This window comes from Rhinolophus ferrumequinum, chromosome 22 (genome assembly GCF_004115265.2).
Source record: "Rhinolophus ferrumequinum isolate MPI-CBG mRhiFer1 chromosome 22, mRhiFer1_v1.p, whole genome shotgun sequence".
Lineage (NCBI taxonomy): Eukaryota > Metazoa > Chordata > Mammalia > Chiroptera > Rhinolophidae > Rhinolophus > Rhinolophus ferrumequinum.
This window is the reverse complement of record NC_046305.1, coordinates 31,684,411-31,702,107: the sequence shown is the minus strand read 5'-3', so window position 1 is coordinate 31,702,107 and position 17,697 is coordinate 31,684,411. Positions and strand designations below refer to the sequence as shown.

The window sequence follows — 17,697 nt, the reverse complement described above, 5'->3', positions numbered from 1 at the left end:
AACTCCTACTCCTGCTACTTACTATTAACAGCCTGATGGCGATAACTTTTCATGTCATTGTATGTGATCACTCTCCATCCATCCCAACATTATGGCCAATATTCTAAATTCTGTTCTTTTTCACTACTTTCATTTTCACTAAAACTATGGTAAATTAAATAAAGGGGTAATAATGACCGCCCATAATTTATTTATTTAGTTTTTAAATGAGCTTTTTTTTTAATTAAAGTTTATTAGGGTGACAATTGTTAGTAAAGTTACATAGATTTCAGGTGTACAATTCTGTAATATATCATGTATATCTCACATTATATGTTCACCACCCAGAGTCAGTTCTCCTTCCATTACCATATATTTGACCAGCCCATAATTTTCAAGCCTATTTTCTCAGTGTTGCGTGCCAGTAGTGGAGCTTCAACTTGCCATATACGTTTCCCATAGAACAATCTAACTACACTTACCAGTTTTCGAGGCAAAAAATCATAAACACTCTGGAATGAGATTAAATAAACTGAAAATCCCCTCTCATTAACAGAATCTCATAAAATGATCATCAGGTAGGTATACTTTTATCACAAGGGTGCCTGAAAATGAGACAATCAGATTGAACTGCCATGGTCACAGAGCAGTACTGTCAAGAAACACTGCTCAGCGTGTCACAATGTTTCCTCATTTATCTGTCCCATCAGTTTTACTTTTATAATGACGTCACTGTGCTTCCCAGATTGCAGTGAAAAACTTGCATGGCCTCTCTTCCATCACCTGGCCCCTTATTTTAGAAGCCCTGGTAGCCTCATGCACACAAATATCCTTTCTCAGACCTCAATGCCTGCTTACGCTTTTGTTACAGATTTTAAAATGAGCTTTTATTTTATGGCTTCTTCTCTCCTTAGGTCATAACAAACATATTTTAAGGTTATCATACTTTAACAGATTTCCTAAGAAATAAAAAGTAGTACCTCTATATAGTTTCCTCCATTTAGCAAGCCAAATTCATTTTGTGTGAAACATTTTCATCCCTTGTAAAACCAGAAAGTAAAATTTTCAAAACAGAATTTTAATTTAAATCGACTCTCTAGTCCTATAATTAGCAAGAACCATGCTACTCTGGACCCCAAAGGAAGTAATTGTAAATTAAGTTCTACAGAACTTCTTTGGTTTATATTTAATCTAACAATTTATGCAATTCTACAAAGAAATCAGTGTTATACTTTTGTTAACATTCAACTTAAAGCATTAGACATAATAAGATAAATGGAGGGAGATCATGGATCAAATGCTAAAAATATAAACATGAAAAAAGTAAACATGAAAACAAACCTCTTTTAAAAATCATTTCATTACAAGAAATCAGCCAGAAAACTGCAGAGTTCCAAACAAATACTCTATATAACACAAGGGCTCATTTACCATCATCTTTTTATATTTATCTTTCAAAGAATGTTCCATCTACTAAACCTAGCCTTTATTGCTAAAAATTAGAACACATGGGTGTTTTTACTGTTTGATATTCCACAAAGGAATTGGCTTTTGTTCCTGAAGTTAGGTATCTACCATTTTGCTTCAGAGAAACTTTAAAATCATTCCCTTTGTGAGTTATTTCAATTAGTCACTCCCTAATCCAATGCGAACAAACCACCAAAAATAAACCACTACTGTTTTACTAAAAAATTCCTGTCTTCTATTTTATTCCTGTCTTCATTTTACCAGTCCAAGTACAAATTCGGAGAAAAGCTTCTTAAGTCCTGCAGTTTCAAATTCCTTTTGTAACTCATCCAACGATGAATACTCTTTAACTTCAAATGCCAGAAACCTGCATTATACAAAAGAAACTCATGAATATGCCTAGATTTGTCAGAGTATAATTATCGATTCAGTTGCTTTTCCATCCGCAATGATACTAAATTATACCTTTTGTGTTCTGTCTGTACTTTTGTTTCAAACAGTACACTAATCATTTTCTCTTTGCATTTCTTTCCACTTGAGTCCACATCTACTTTGGAGGTTTTCTGAAGAATCAGGTACTCCTAAGTGATAAATCAGTACATTAAATACATATCTTACTCTGAATCCCAAAGTCCTACTTTTAAAGGAACCATAAACCTGAAACAAGCAGTGAGAGAATTACAGTGGTTTTACATACTTGGCAGCATAATGTAGTGGTGAACGCAGGAGTTAAGAGTGAGGTTACCAAACTACTCAGGTTTAATTCTGGACTGGACAGCCTACTAGCTGTGATTCTGGGTAGATTACTTAAACCCTCTATGCCTCAGTAAACTACTCTATAAAATGGTTCTCATCACAGCACCTACCTTATGGGGAAGTTGTGATGATTAAATGAGTCAGTTCATGCAAAGCACTCAGTGCTATGGAACCCTTAATACAGCACCAACTACTGTTTTCATTATTATTACTACTTCAGTGTCTGAATGACATTCACAGGTGCATAGCACTGCCATTCCTAATTGATGGCATCTGTAAACATGTATCAGTAATTCTCAATCCTGATCTATAATCTTATAAAAATTTGACAGAAATATTTACATTACATGGCATTTTAGGGACAGTTAATAAAAAAAGAAAGAACTCTTTAAAAAGTGCAATTTCTCTACGTTAGCAAAGTTCTAGTCACGTGAATAAATACTTGTTAATTAATCAATGGATCCAGTCTGAGCAACATCTGCAAAGCAGGTGCACTTGGCCTGATATGTCTGGGCTGGCTTAAAGGAAAATCTGAGCCTTTTTGGGAAACAGAAGCAAGAAAATTAACTTGTATCCATTTTTGCCAGCCAGTATCTTACCTAAAAGGATCAACTCTCATAGATATATTACAAATCACCTTTAAATATATGGTTCCTTGGTCAGACCCCAAGCTAGGATCTATATTAAACTTGAATTTGTTTTACCTATATGCTATAACCCAACACTAATCTGGTTAACTAAGTGTCAAACAAATTTTGTGGTAAGAGCCCTTCATGAAAAAGCTAGGTAGTTATTCTACAAATCTTTAAGATTATAGGTTGTGCAAGATAAATGTTTTAAATAAATTCAATTGTAATGATTCTTGACTCAACCCATCTGAAAGCATGAAACCTATTAAGTGATTTGTAGCTCTTTTAATATTTAAAATATAATAAGCAGCTTTCTTCGTTTGGTACCACATAAAACAGTTTAGATGAGTTTAGAATGAGAACTTGGAAAATCTGAAGATGATGATTTTGAAAGCAGCTGCTGAGACAATTCAGGTGAAAAGCAAAAGTTATGTAGGAAGTGACAAGCTGACAGCCCTAATGACTCCACTTCCACTCACACTAAATCCTGATTAGGAAGGACCAGCTCCTCTTTCCGGGTATTATAGATAGCAAATTAAGGTGTCAGAATGTCTCTTTAACCGCCAAAAAGTTAAAAATTTTTGCAGGCTACCGACAAATACAAACCTTGCTGTGCCTACTTAGGAAAGAAATATAAATATGCATTAAGTTTTAGAGCACGTTTATAAAGTTGAGGCTAAGTAGAGAAACAAACACTCATGTACCAGAGATTTTTTTTATAACCTCTCACGTTAAGTGGCATGAATTTTAAAATATAATCTTGACTACTTATTCTTCAAGTTTTGCAAGTTTGTAGTTCTAATTAGAAGTTAAAGATATTCTTACAAAAATGAAGATCTGTTAACATGGTAATAGAAAAGCAGAAGTATCTAAATGATTAATCTGTCCCATTGTTATAACACACACTTATAGACACACCATTGTAGAAAAAAAACAGCCAAATTCCTATTCAACATTAAACTTTTTGGCACCTTGATGCTGTTTCTGTCTCCTTGTAGTAAAATCAGTATTATTTTACCCATGAACATCAGTCTTCCCGTCAGCCTTAAATTGGATGCCCACTTCTCCACAGTTTTGACATATTTAGTCTTTGCTCTCATGTGATCTAAATGCAAAAGAGTTATCCACAATCCATCATCCACAGTCGTGCTTGCTGCAAAAGTACACTTTCCACTGCCACTTCCTATTTCTGGCTGGTTGAAGATGTGCTTGAGATTCTGCTGAACCCAGAGAACCAGCTCATGAACCATCGGTTCTGACAAAAGGTTCTCCGCTTGCTGAAGTAACTTCTCCTTCACAGCCACACACTGGGCCCTGGTCAGGTATTCAGAATTAACCGAGATACCAGGTAGACAGGAGGGGTAATTGACCGGTAAATGGAACACCAGTTCTAAGGGTATATCTGCATCCATAAGTCCTTCGGCTTTCATGAGAATTCTGAAAACAGTCCCATCTGTCTCTGGAAGGCATCCAAAAATAATGATTAGCACATAATTCAATTCGAATAGAACACTAACAAGTTAAAATTTGTTTCAAGTGTCAATTTATTTTGCATGTGAAAACTGAGTTGTGTTTTGAAGAGATACAAAATAGTGAGAAAGTCCTGATCTACAGATGATTTCCTTCAACCATACATATATATTCATGGAGTCATGCACACCAACACCTGGTAGTTCACTGGCATTTCCCCCTGCTCTTACCCCATTTTTATTCAGGTCACCAATAAGGTTTCTCATTATAAAATGTTTTTTCTACCCAGACTTAGTTGATAATTCTGGAAACCCCTAATAAACTCATATGAACATGCAGAGAAACATTATCATGTATATGGAAAATCAGTAACTAATGAAAAAGTTCTACACTAAACTGAGTAAAGGTCATTTTGTGGTCAGTCCACATCAAAGCAAATGCTGGAATCCTGAGTGGTTGTTGGGTTGTGGAGAACTCATGACTGCATGATACAATGACTGCCTGGACCCCCTCTGTCTTACTTCTAATATGTATCAGGGTAACCTGACAGTAGCAAGAAGAACTAAAATTGGGCAGGCATCCATTCAGTCAAAGAAGGACAGGGAAGCACACATAGGACACAAGATGACACACTCCGCTCTCTTTCAGATTTGCACCACTTCACCCCTCTGATGTGTTTGTTCCATACCACATGAATGTTATTTTTAAGGATTCACCCTACTTCATAGTCACACATTGTAACAGAAGACACTGGAAAATATACGCAAAATTTAAAAGAATGAGTTCTTCGAGATTCATTTAGAGCACATTAAGAAATCATTTATACATCACATGCAACTGACTTTCCCTATACTTGCTTTTTTTTTTTTGCAGTTTTTGTTTTAATATCCTCAGATAAGACTTTATTCAGAAAATCAGTAAGAAGTTCCCAACACCCTTTCATACTTCGTCACATAGGATTTTCTTTCCTTTTGCTCCCAGGCGGCTCAACAGAAGCATGCATCCACTAGCGCTTGTTTTTGTTACAGCTGGGTTTTTATATACATTTAAAATGTGGTTTCAGAAAAAGAAAAGAAAAAAAAAACTACAAATAAGTGAAGCTAGAAGTGTCAATCCCATCCTTTAGAAGTGAAGATCAAGGCTGAATTGGTTTTATAGAAGTGAGCTCAGTACTGACAATCTGCAGGAAAAAGTGCACAGCGGAGTCAGAAGGGTCAGTGGGTGACAGTCATGATTCATTTTGCAAGAGGGCCCAATGCAATCTGAACATTAGTGTTAGCAGAATACAAAACGTCACTCTGGAGATACTACTGTGTAAACATATTACATGTTATTGGGTCTTATACACCTCCCAGTTTACAACTTTTTGATTTGTAAAATAATTTCTAGGAAAAAAATTCCACATATAATAAGTATTGACTATGGCAATATATTATCTGTGACATCCAACTACCTCATCAGGAAAATAAAGATTTATAACTGTGGCCATGCAGCAGCATACCCATCTGTCTCCTTGTACCTGCCCCCAAAGAAAGGAGAGTCTGTGAGACGGATCCTTTCAGGGACTTTGCTTCACCTTTGTGTTTGCACCTTATGTCTCCCTGTTTGGCCCCCAAAAAGATGGCTGCTCAGCCAATGACAAGTAAGATTCCCCACGGGGGTGACAACTCAAGCCAAGCGCAGTCGAGTGGGGACCAACAGGAGAATCCACCGGGTTCACAGAGGTGGGCACAGTCCCCCACCTTCCCCAGCCCAGTCCTTGAGGCTGCAGTTCCCTTGGCCCTGCACTTAAACTATATTCATGGCTACTGTCTTTTCTTAACCCTGTGCCGCCCTCCTTGCTCCCCACAACCCTCGTCATGTGGGACGCAACATATGGCACCCAACATGGGGCACAATTCTGAGGCCCGCTTTTGGGACTCACTTGTGGGGCTCGAGAAGGAAGGTCAAGCTCGAGTCAGAATACAGAAAGATTCCAAAGAGGTTTCATGGCGCAAGGCCCGGGACAGGTCACGACAACTGCTGGAAGAAAGTAGGGTAACTCCTGGAGAATTTAACCAAGGTAAAAGGGGGAATTTTCTCTTTCTGTGTGCAAGGGTGTGAATGTGTAAGCGTGTGTTTATGCTTCACGGCCTCGGCTACGGAGCTTGTGTGGGCCCTACTCTGCGTTTCCGTGGTCTAAGTCATAAGGCAAAACGGTGACTTAGTGCCTGATGGCATTAACCAGGCCAGGGATTTATACAGCTGCACCTTTAGCTAAGACGGACCTGAAAGTCCCGCGAGGGATGCAGCCACACGGGCATCTGAATCTGTTCAGAGTGAAAGTCTTCCTTTCTATCCTTTTCTCTGTACATAATGGGGAATGTTAATAGCCAATATAGAGCTTATATTTGTTTGCTCAAGCACCTTCTTGAGGCTAGAAGAGCTCGAGTGTCAGATCAGAAATTAGAGGAGCTTCTCCAAGTAATTGAAACTCATTGTCCTTGGTTCCCAAATTTAGGGACGTTAGATTTAAAAACATGGAGAAAAGTTGGTACAGAACTCCGCAAATTATATCATATAGGAGTTTCTCTCCCAGTAACTATCTGGGATACGTGGAGATTAATCCGGTCAGTTTTAAAACCTTTACAAACTGATGAGAAAGATACAGGAAAAAAGAAAGTACAAAAATCTGAGAAAAAGGAGGAAGGGTCTCTGACAGCTCTCACAGTATATACCCCTTGGAGCCCTCAGCTCCCTCTCCTGATCTGCTGCCGCTGGCTTTTACAGCATGTGAATGGGATTCACCTGCGCAGCAGGAAAAGAAAAAGGCTAATCCTTTTCTTTCTGCCGGCGGGCGCTCCTTCAGGAGGCTCTCCCGCAGTTCTCTCAGCAGTGGAAAAGGGTATAAGGCAGGTGAGACTGGAAGGAGACATCGAGGCATTTGCCTTTCCTGTTGTCATTCGTGAGCGCTTTACACCTGAAGCGAATCCAGACCACCCTAACATTGTTCAGGAATTTTCACATGAGCCCTTTTCATTTAAGCTTTTAAAGGAGCTTAAACAAGCTGTAACACAGTACGGCCCTACTTCTCCTTACACCATGGGTCTTATATGGAGTGCAGCTGATGGCAATAGATTAATTCCCACAGATTGGAACACCCTAGCCAGAACTTGTCTTTCCTCATTCCAGTTTTTGCAATTTAAAACTTGGTGGATTGATGGTGCAGAAACCCAAGCTAGACTTAATCAAACTCTCAATATAGTTATTGTCAAAGATCAATTGCTAGGGAGTGGCCATTGGGAAAACCCCCAAGATCAAATAGGAATGAATAAACAGGCTATTAAACAAGTACAAAGAATTTGCCTAACGGCATGGGGAAAAATAGAATTCTACTGAGGGTAAAACCCCAATGTCATTTCAAAAAAATCTTACAAGGTCCTCGAGAACCATACTCTGAATTTGTTGCCAGGTTACAGGATGCTATCAACAAACAGGTAGCCAATTTACAGGCAGCTGAGATAGTTTTACAAATAGTGGCATATAAAAATGCCAATGAGGACTGCAAGAAGGCCATCTGGACCCTGAGAGTAAAAACTGACATCCGTTTGTGTCAAGGAGTAGGGACTGAAGTATTTAAAACTAATATGTTAGCCCAAGCCATAACTGGATTAAAAATAGGTCAAAAAAAATTTCCTGGTAGTTGCTACAATTGTGGGAAGCCAGGCCATATCAGAAAAGAATGCAGAAAGAAAAATAAAAAACAGTTCCCGTTTGCCTAATACTAATACTGTTACGGGACATTATTAGTGCCCTAATGCCAAAGAGAAAATCATTGGACTTCTGAATGCAGATCAGTATTTCATAAAAATGGGATCCCTCTTCAGGGAAAAGAGAGGTGAGGTGTGGGGACAGAGCCCCAAAAAGCAGTTTCCAGGCTCTCGGCCTCACATAGAAAGGTGCTGGCTCAGGTAGTAAATGGCCATCGACTGATCAAATGGCCATCAGCTGTGGCTAGTTGGTCATCAGTTGTAACTAGTGAGCCATTAGCCATGAATATAACTGCCGTGGCTCGGCTAGCAAAAAAAGGGGGAGCTAGCAAGAAGATGGTGGCTGAGTCTGCAAGCGGCACAGTGAGGGTTGAGAATTGTGTTGCTCCTGTTTCCTGTGTCTCCAACCCAGCCGCCAGTGAGAGTATAGTGGTGTGACTCCCCTACCTATGGCTCCGTGGGTGTTCCTTTTTGGCCTAGCCATGTCCTGCGTTCTTGTGTGGGGAGCGGGACCAAAGACCCCGCCAGACGCCCCGCACGACACATGGCGAAGTCGGCAGGATCCCCTGCACTACACATGGCGCAGCGAGCAGGGTACGGTGTCGGCCAAAGCTCTCCGAAGGACGGTGGAGCAGTTTGTGCGTATGAACACTCAGTTGCAGGAAGACCAGGAGGAGCAGCTGCTTGAGAGCTGGACCCCGTGGAGGGGTGGAAAGACATGGATGGTTCCCCAACCAGCAGAGGCCGGAGAAAGCGAAGATTGTTGTGGCCCTGTGGGCTGGGAAGTGCTTGCTGAGGCAGCCCGGATGCAGGACTTGTAGTCCCAGGAGGAAAGGCTTGCTGAGTCCTCCGTGGGAGCTGAGGGTGAGGTCAAGGTCATCCCTCACCCCCAGGACAGCCCTGGCAATGACTATGGACTATGGGGAATTGCCTTCCATCCCTAATTTAATGGACAGCTTGACTGTTTGGGAACATACCACCATGTAGAGGAACTGGCAGATGTTTGCTTTTGTGTCTTGACCGGCCGCCATCGAGAATATGTAAGCACCATTGACTGTGAGCCGCTGTTGTTCCAGCACGGTACCCTGAGAGGCCCAGAGAGAGTGGCAGTGCCCTGAGAGCCCTGGCTGTGCCCAGGAAGTCTGGCTGTGTCCAGAAAGAGTGGCAGTACCCGGAGAGCCCTGGCTGTGCCCGGGGAGACTAGTGGTACCCTAAGAAGTCCAGGAAGTCTGGCTGTGCCCAGAAGTACTGGTAGTGCCCTGAGAAACCCTGGCTGTGCCCGGGGAGACTAGTGGTACCCTAAGAAGTCCAGGAAGTCTGGCTGTGCCCAGAAGTACTGGTGGTGCCCTGAGAAGCCCTGGCTGTGCCCGGGGAGACTAGTGGTACCCTAAGAAGTCCAGGAAGTCTGGCTGTGCCCAGAAATACTGGTGGTGCCCTGAGAAGCCCTGGCTGTGCCCGGGGAGACTAGTGGTACCCTAAGAAGTCCAGGAAGTCTGACTGTGCCCAGAAGTACTGGTAGTGCCCTGAGAAACCCTGGCTGTGACCAGAGAGCTTGGCTGTGTCCAGGAAATAGCATTCACCTCCAGGCTCCTCGCACAGGGCCCCTCGCGGAAGACACTTGTCGCGTAGATTGTGAGGCGAGAGCCTGTAGGGGTGGAGTGTGGGGACAGAGCCCCAAAAAGCAGTTTCCAGGCTCTCGGCCTCACATAGAAAGGTGCTGGCTCAGGTAGTAAATGGCCATCGACTGATCAAATGGCCATCAGCTGTGGCTAGTTGGCCGTCAGCTGTAACTAGTGAGCCATTAGCCATGAATATAACTGCCATGGCTCGGCTAGCAAAAAAAGGGGGAGCTAGCAAGAAGATGGTGGCTGAGTCTGCAAGCGGCACAGTGAGGGTTGAGAATTGTGTGGCTCCTGTTTCCTGTGTCTCCAACCCAGCCGCCAGTGAGAGTATAGTGGTGTGACTCCCCTACCTATGGCTCCGTGGGTGTTCCTTTTTGGCCTAGCCATGTCCTGCGTTCTTGTGTGGGGAGCGGGACCAGAGACCCCGCCTGACACCCCGCACGACATGAGGCCAGCCCAAGGCCCCCATGACAAAAACCGGGACATATGTAAATCAGACTGCCTTTCAGAATTATCAGGCAGTACCTCCCCCGGACTTTCAATTCAACAATTAAGTCCTACTACAGAAGGGAGTGCTGCTACAGATCTCTATGCAGCACAAAATATTTTATTACTTCCTGGAGAATCTCCTTTACATGTGCCACTGGACTTTTTGGACCAATTCCTCCAGGTACTGTTGGACTTCTCCTTGGTCGTTCTAGTTTAACATCCAAGAGAGTTACAATTCATACAGGTATTATTGATTCTGACTATAAAGGAGAAATTCAAATTATAATATCCTCATCTGTTCCCTGGACAGCTAAAAAGGGAGAACGGATTGCACAATTACTTTTGCTCCCATACATTCTCCCAGGAAAAAAGGGAACTCAAAGAAAAACTGGAGGTTTAAAAACACAGGACAGACAGAAATTTTTCTAGCAGAAAGTGTCTGCATTCTTCCGTGCCTCGGGCCAGAGGGACAAAAAGGATTTTTATAGCCCTATGTTACAGACATTCCAGTTAATTTGTGAGGTAGAGATATACTTACACAATGGAAAACAGAAATTTGGATACTACCTGGACAATATAGTCCTCAGAGTCAACAGATTATGAGTCAAATGGGATATCAACCAAGAGAAGGTTTAGGAAGATTTAATCAGGAAATTTACTCAACCTATACAGCCCTCATCTCAACAAGGACGCAAGGGACTGGGATTTAAAGCAGAAAATTCAGGATGCTCAAGTTCAAGGTATTGATCCTTCTTTGCCTTTACAAATGCTAATTTTCCCTACTCCACATTCGCCTACAGCGGTAATTGTTCAACAAAATGACCTGGTAGAGTGGCTTTTTTTTACATAACAAATTCACTAAGTTACTTCCAAACTATGTAGAGTTAATCTCAGAACTCATATCAAAAACTCACACCAGAGTCTTCATTTAAATGGACAAAAACCAAGTAAAATAGTGGTTCCCTTTTAAATGATAACACATTTAAACATTCATTCTAAATCTTAATAAATTACTATTAGTAACTTTTTTGAAACAACTGACAATCATTATCCAAAAAAAGTTATTTCAGTTTCTCCTGAAAACTAATTGGATTTTACCTTAAAAACTCAGACAGGCTCCTATTCCTCAAAGCTTTACAGTTTTTACAGATTGATTTAATAATGGAAAACAATAATTGTATCAAACACACAATGGCCTTACATATACCAGTGCCAAGTTTACAAAATTCTGTGCTAAATGGCACATTACTCACACCACTGGTATTCTTTACAACCCCCAGCGTCAAGCCATTGTTGAACTTGCTAATGCCACATTGAAAGAACAATTACAAAAACAAAAAGGAGGGGAAAAAGGAGACCCCCCACAGATACAATTAGCAACAGCCATGTTTACTTTAAATTTTTTAAATTCATCTGGCTCAGATACCAAGGCTCATCTTGGACACACTGCAGCTGAGAGACATTTCAATAGTCTCCAGAGTCCAAAACCTTTGGAAAATGTGCCTATTTGGTGGAAGGACATTCAAACTAATCAATGGCATCTAGGAACTTTATTAACCTGGGGACGAGGCTTTGCTTGTATTTCTCCAGGTCCTGAAGAAAAACCTTTGTGGATTCCTGGTCGGTGTGTCAAACCACACCATGAGCGACAGCCCACGGAAGAGAAGACATCTATAGATACCCATTTCCCTAGGGTGTGGAAAGGCTCTCACTCCTTATAGGAGAGGAGACACTTTCCGCAACTGTGGAAGAACTATCTCATTTGAATCCACTCACATGGGTGAAAACCCTAGGTGGCAGATTTGCTGGTGCTACTGCTATTCTGTTTATTGTTTTATGTTTATTTTGTTTAGTCCTCAGGTGTGGACAACAAGCCCTCTGATGGGCCATAAGTGGAAGAAAAATCTACAGGGTCTGTGTTTCTCATACTTCAAAAACAAAAAGGGGGAGATGTGGCCACACAGCAGCCTATCCGTCTGCCTCCTCGTACCTGCCCCCAAAGAAAGGAGAGTCTGTGAGACGGATCCTTTCAGGGACTTTGCTTCACCTTTGTGTTTGCACCTATGTCTCCCTGTTTGTCCCCAAAAAGATGGCTGGTCAGCCAATGACAAGTAAGATTCCCTGGGGGGGAGGAGACAACTCAAGCCAGGCGCAGCTGAGTGGGGACCAACAGGAGAACCCACGGGGTTCATAGAGGTGGGCACAACCGCCCACCTTCCCCCAGCCCAGTCCTTGAGGCTGCAGGTCCCTTGGCCCCGCACTTAAACTCTATTCATGGCTACTGTCTTTTCTTAACCCTGCGCCACCCTCCTCGCTCCCCACAACCTTCGTCGCGCAGGACGCGACAATAACAATACCAATCTCATCTATTTCAAGGTGCGTACACACATGCATGCACACATACTCCCCTGCAGAATTATTCTGCTATTCTGCACGTAAGTGAGGTCATTCACATCTCTTTCTCTGGGTGCTCCTTATTTTCGCTCTCGCTCTCACGACAAGTGTTATCCTTGCCCTCTAAGAACTGTCTTCCTGCTGCAGCAGCCCCATCTCTATTAGGGAGCACAATGTAGTGTGAGGGTCCATATACTCTGGGGCCTGTGGTGGTTACCTAACCAGCATGAACATCTATCATCTGCTCTTCAAGTATAAAATAAAGCTAAGAGAACCCTCATCAAGTAAGATGCATTGAAAGTATCAGGTACACAGTAAGTGACCCCATTAAAACTGCCACCTGGCCTGACTGCACTGCACGGGGAGGGGCAGAATACCCCTGCTTTGCTCTACCCACAGACCTCCCTAGTAGACAGGAGTGTGGGGGCTTACAGAATTTGTACCCGTAAGAGATTGCTACACCTGATGCCTCTTCCTATGAGCTTACTATAACCATTGTAAGGAGGCCAAAAAGTACATAGGGCCCCCGCAATTCTCAGTACAAATTAGCCCAGCTAAACTGAAGCTAATTATTCAGCCTCCTCAATCTTATGGCCTTAACAGTTGACTCTTTGGTTGGCACCCTGAGCGTTCCTGGGCTATCGTGAACCAGAACTGCCATCCACCACAGTGGCAACAAGGAGATTATTTGGGGGAAGCCAGGGAAAAACTGATGGCATTCAGAATGTTCTGGTATCAAGCTTATATCTTCCAACCAAAGCTGACAGTGACCAGGAGAATGGTAGCCAGCAGGCCATTGAATGTCTATGATGGTCTGTTAAAAAAGTCCTTACCTCGCCCTTAATTCCCATTTGTGAACATCAAACATCCCTATTTCAGTCACTGAATTGTTTCATTCTCCAATGAACGTTTCAGCAACAAAATGTCCTAAGTTGTTACACTGAATTCTTTTATAATTCAATTACTTATTGAAGCCAGAACACTGAATTAAATTAATTAGGAGGCATGGCTTGAAAGACATATTTAATTTAATAGCAGATAAAGGGTCCATAGTGTTCTCAATATTAAGAAACTGCTTTCTTTCTATGCTTAGTTTTTTGGGTTTTCTCTGATCTGTCAGCAGTGTCTTATGCTCAGCCATGTACTTATGATCCAGACCACTACTACTCATCCTCTTTAAGGTGTGATGGGAAATCATAGGTTCATTTTTCCAGGATATTCCCAGCAGAGCTATAATAAAGGAATTTAGGAAAACTGATGATCTCTTCAAATAGCCTGCCTCAGATAGAAGTAATCATCAGTGAGAAAGCAGTGGAGGCAGCGGAGTCAGATGATGAAGAACTAGAAATGCTATCCAATCAGAACAGCGGTGACAAGAAAACACTATGAGTAAATCCTTTCATATGGGTTTAAACAATTGTTTCAGAAAGATACAAGACAGGCTAGGTACTAAAACAAAAGCAGGTCCATTACACGAATTGGTTCACACTGCCTGGAATGTAACAGTGCTCAATGGACGTGTATACGAGTAGATGGGCGATGAAAAAAGAGGAGTCAACTCCTGGTCTGTGTATGTGAGTAGCATACCACACGGAGACACGAAACCATCTTAATCCTGGTTGGCTTACTCACAATACCCAGCATATTTTAGAGGACCTTATTATAGGTCAACCAATTTATGGTCAGAAAGGCAACTTTAATAGTAGCTGAAATATAACAGAAGGCTAAATCTGATGCCAAAAAATCTACATGATGTATCTGAAAACCACACGAAAACAGAAAATTATCTGCATTACTGCCCTTTTTCATAAAGGGCAGTTTTTGTTTTTCACTTAATAGAAGCCTCAGCTAGGGAAGGAGTAAGTTTTAGCTACCATCAAAAATAGCCAAAAGAACCTTTGTAGGTTGTAAGCTCCTAGGGACAGGGGCGGTGCCGTTTAAAACTGTTGATGTTTGCAGGGAATAAATGCGGGCTGAACAATTAATGTGACCCCAAGAACCTGTAATTGGCACTTAACCTTTCAGGGGACAAGAAAAAGAATAAGAAAAGCAATCAATTTAGAAACATAACTGAGAAAACGTTCAATTGAGCACTGCGCAAATTCCAAAATTCATTCAGCAAACATTTACTGACTACTTACCATGTGCTAAGTGCCTGGCACTGTCCTTGGTGCTTGGGGTTTTGTGACTACAAAACAGACAGTGCCCCTGCCCTCAAGCAACTTGAGACAACCAAATACCACATAATGCCTAGTGCTTACAAAGAACACCCAATAATGCAACTTGGGGAAGCTGGCTTTAAACTAGGGGTGTCAAGATAGGCATCTTTTTAAGGTGACAGCTGAAGAAGTACGAGACGGCCAAGGAAAGAGTAGGGGAGCCCATTATAGGACGCGGCACTGCTGGCACTCAGGGCTGAGGGCTGGGCGCGTGGGGAGCAGAACGGGCGCATGGGAGCAGGAAGGGCGAGTTGAGGAGCCGGAAGGGCGCGCAGGGAGAGGCGCCCACGCATTGCGAAACCGGACGGGCGCGTGGGGCGCGGAAGGCCGGGGCCGGCCTGGGATCAGGTTCTCGGTTCACTGCAGAGGAACGAGCAGAGGCGCGACACTGTTCACGTTTAGGGGGTCGCCTCACACTCCTTCCTGCCCACACACAACTCCAGTCCCCGGTAGGCAGCACTCCCTCATCAACGAGCCGGACCTCAAGTGTGCTCCCCGGGCAGGGACCACGGTTTCGGCGGCGGGGAGAGGGCGCCCCGGACCCCGGGGCGCGGCATTCACCTGAGCGGCTCAGCACCTCCCACTCGTCTGGCCCGGAGAAGATCGCCGCCAAGGCCAACAGCTCCTCCCGCACCCGCCCCGCCATAGTGGCGAGGTCCCGGCTCAACACCGCCCCTTCCGCCACCGCCTCCAGCACCCGGAACAACGCGGCTGGCAGCCACTGGGGGACGCCCCGCGTCTCCACAACACGCGGCGGGACGGGCGGGAAGGAGCGGCCTCATAAATCCTCCGGAAGCTCCTGCTTTCTAACTCCCCGAGGGAGGCTCCGTCTCTTTGGGGGACCTTTAGAGGTCAAAGGCCGGTGACTCGGGGCAGGGTCTCGCGCGTGGCTTTCCGGCCAGCGGGAGGCCTCCCAGCAAAGCTTGAGGTCCTCCCACTCTTTGCTTGAAAACTCATCAATCTGCCCAAACTCGGCCTGGGCTGCGGGGAGGAGGACACGCCTGGTGAAAAGAATTTGGTTAGGAAGAAAAACAAACAGGAAAGTGACCAGAAGAAGAGGTTAGCCCTTGTCCTGCTCAGAATTGATCTAGGCGTGGGGGATACAGACAAGATCCTCCACCCTCCTGGAGTTCTTAGTGACCCAAGAGGTCTGGGGTACTTACAGCACCCAGAGGCAGAGGGCTGTGCCTCGCGCTGGGATTCTGGACCAGGATCTCTTTCCCTTATGGGGTGCAAAAGGGGAGGTTAGACCTGCCAGCCCTGGCATCTGAGGATGTTACTGGGGTGGCCCAGAACCTTGTGGGGAACTAAGCGTCAAGGTGCCCATTTGTCTTCTGCTTTCACAGGGGACAGCTCTGCTGAAATTGGCCAGTGGAACTCTTGGGCTCTGGGGATAAAATCAAGTGTGTAAATGGCAAACACTAGCTTTTCAGTATTATTTATTTTGAGAAATTTGACGCATACAAAACAGTGGGACTCTTGAAGCTTAATTAATGAAGTTATGGTCCTTGAATCCAGCACTTTTATTTAATTTGAGTTATGGTGATAGGGTAACAATGATCAATCCACCTATTTCAACTTTGAATGAGGGAACAAGGTTACAATGATCGTCTGTGATACTTCTGTCTGTCAACGTGTTTGGCTTGACTAATAACTTTTGGGTTTTTATTAACCCATTTAAAATTTTGCAGCCCCCCCAAAGTAGCTGGTCTAGCTCACGGAGGTCCCACAGTTTTTGTTTGTATCAGAAATAATATCAGAAATTTAGATGGCTGCATGGTGACTCCTGCCATTGACCTACATAACTCAAAACCAACAGGGTAGATTGTAAGAGTCTGAATCCATGTTACCACGGTCAACAGCATTCCCACTGTTGGCTAAAAAGGGATTTTAAAAAGGAAGATACTGGCTTCTGAGAAGAGAAAGGAAAGTTAACTAGATAAACTGCAGGAGAAATGCTTTTCAGAGGATGCCATGGGATTTCAGTGACCCCATGTAAGTTAAGAGTACTGCTGTGCACGTAATTGGAAAGATATGTTTATTTAAACTCATAATTATCTCTGATGTGGCCAGTTTGTTTAATAATAATTTTTTAAAACACTTTTGAGTTATTTCCAAAATAAGCAGTACATTAGGTTCATAATTAGCTGTTAAAGAGTTTGGTGACCAAAAGAATACATTTTTTATTTAAAATATCACTAAGTTATTTAATTTTAGTTTGAAGTCCAATGTTAGTATTAAAAGTGGTAAGACAATATTAATTTAGTTATTTCACTTATTTATTAAAGATAGTCTACAAAAAATTAGATGGTTTTAATTTTTTACTTTTAATTTCCCAAATTCACTGTAAGTGATATGAGTGAAATAATATGAATAGTAAGACTACAGCTGTCAGAAATATTAAGAGGCAGTCGCTAAAGCCTGCTGTCAGAATACATCAATCTATTAAAATTTTCTTGTCAATAGGTTTCTTCATTGCTCTTCCTTTCTTTGTTGATTTCTTAACCTTCTTTTCATACTCCATTTAGCATGTTTTGTTAAGGTCCGGAATTGTCCCCCTCAGACAGACAGAGAACCCGCACAATAATGCAAGTCACACAGCGAGGTTTATTTCCAGCCAGCTGGGGTCCGAGTCTCTGCCCGACGCAGCGGGTTTTAACAAGGACCCCAAACACTTAAAGCCAAGGGGTTATATAGCATTTTCAAGGCTTTCCATAGCTTCTGAGAGTACTAGATAAACTTACAGGACTTACATAGCTTCAAAGAGTATAAGATTTACTACAGGACAAGGAGACCAGGAGTATAAGATAAGCTACAGGACTTGCATAGCTTCAAAGAGTATAAGATTTACTACAGGACAAGGAGACCAGGAGTATAAGATAAGCTACAGGACTTGCATAGCTTCAAAGAGTATAAGATTTAC

The 17,697-nt window shown here is 42.8% G+C and overlaps 2 protein-coding genes across 3 annotated transcripts; one reads left to right on the top strand and one right to left on the bottom strand.

Annotated features, from left to right (window-relative positions):
- Positions 1–246: 246 nt before the first annotated feature.
- On the bottom strand, positions 247–15,589 carry RWDD3 (RWD domain containing 3). Of its 2 annotated transcripts, none has more exons than XM_033093636.1 (4): positions 15,336–15,582; positions 3,803–4,290; positions 1,912–2,027; positions 247–1,813 (listed from the first exon to the last, which is right to left on the bottom strand). In XM_033093636.1, the coding sequence occupies exons 1-4, from the start codon at positions 15,418–15,420 to the stop codon at positions 1,699–1,701; spliced, it is 804 nt and encodes a 267-aa protein (XP_032949527.1). In that variant the 5' UTR covers positions 15,421–15,582; the 3' UTR covers positions 247–1,698. The 2 variants fall into 2 exon arrangements, with proteins under 2 accessions (XP_032949527.1, XP_032949528.1); XM_033093637.1 differs by having other exon boundaries at positions 1,328–1,813; positions 3,850–4,290; positions 15,336–15,589.
- LOC117015174 (endogenous retrovirus group K member 9 Gag polyprotein-like) lies at positions 6,010–12,114 on the top strand. Its single transcript, XM_033093635.1, has 2 exons — positions 6,010–8,183; positions 10,123–12,114. Exon 1 carries the CDS (start codon positions 6,657–6,659, stop codon positions 7,677–7,679), a length of 1,023 nt encoding a protein of 340 aa, XP_032949526.1. The 5' UTR covers positions 6,010–6,656; the 3' UTR covers positions 7,680–8,183; positions 10,123–12,114.
- Positions 15,590–17,697: the final 2,108 nt, after the last annotated feature.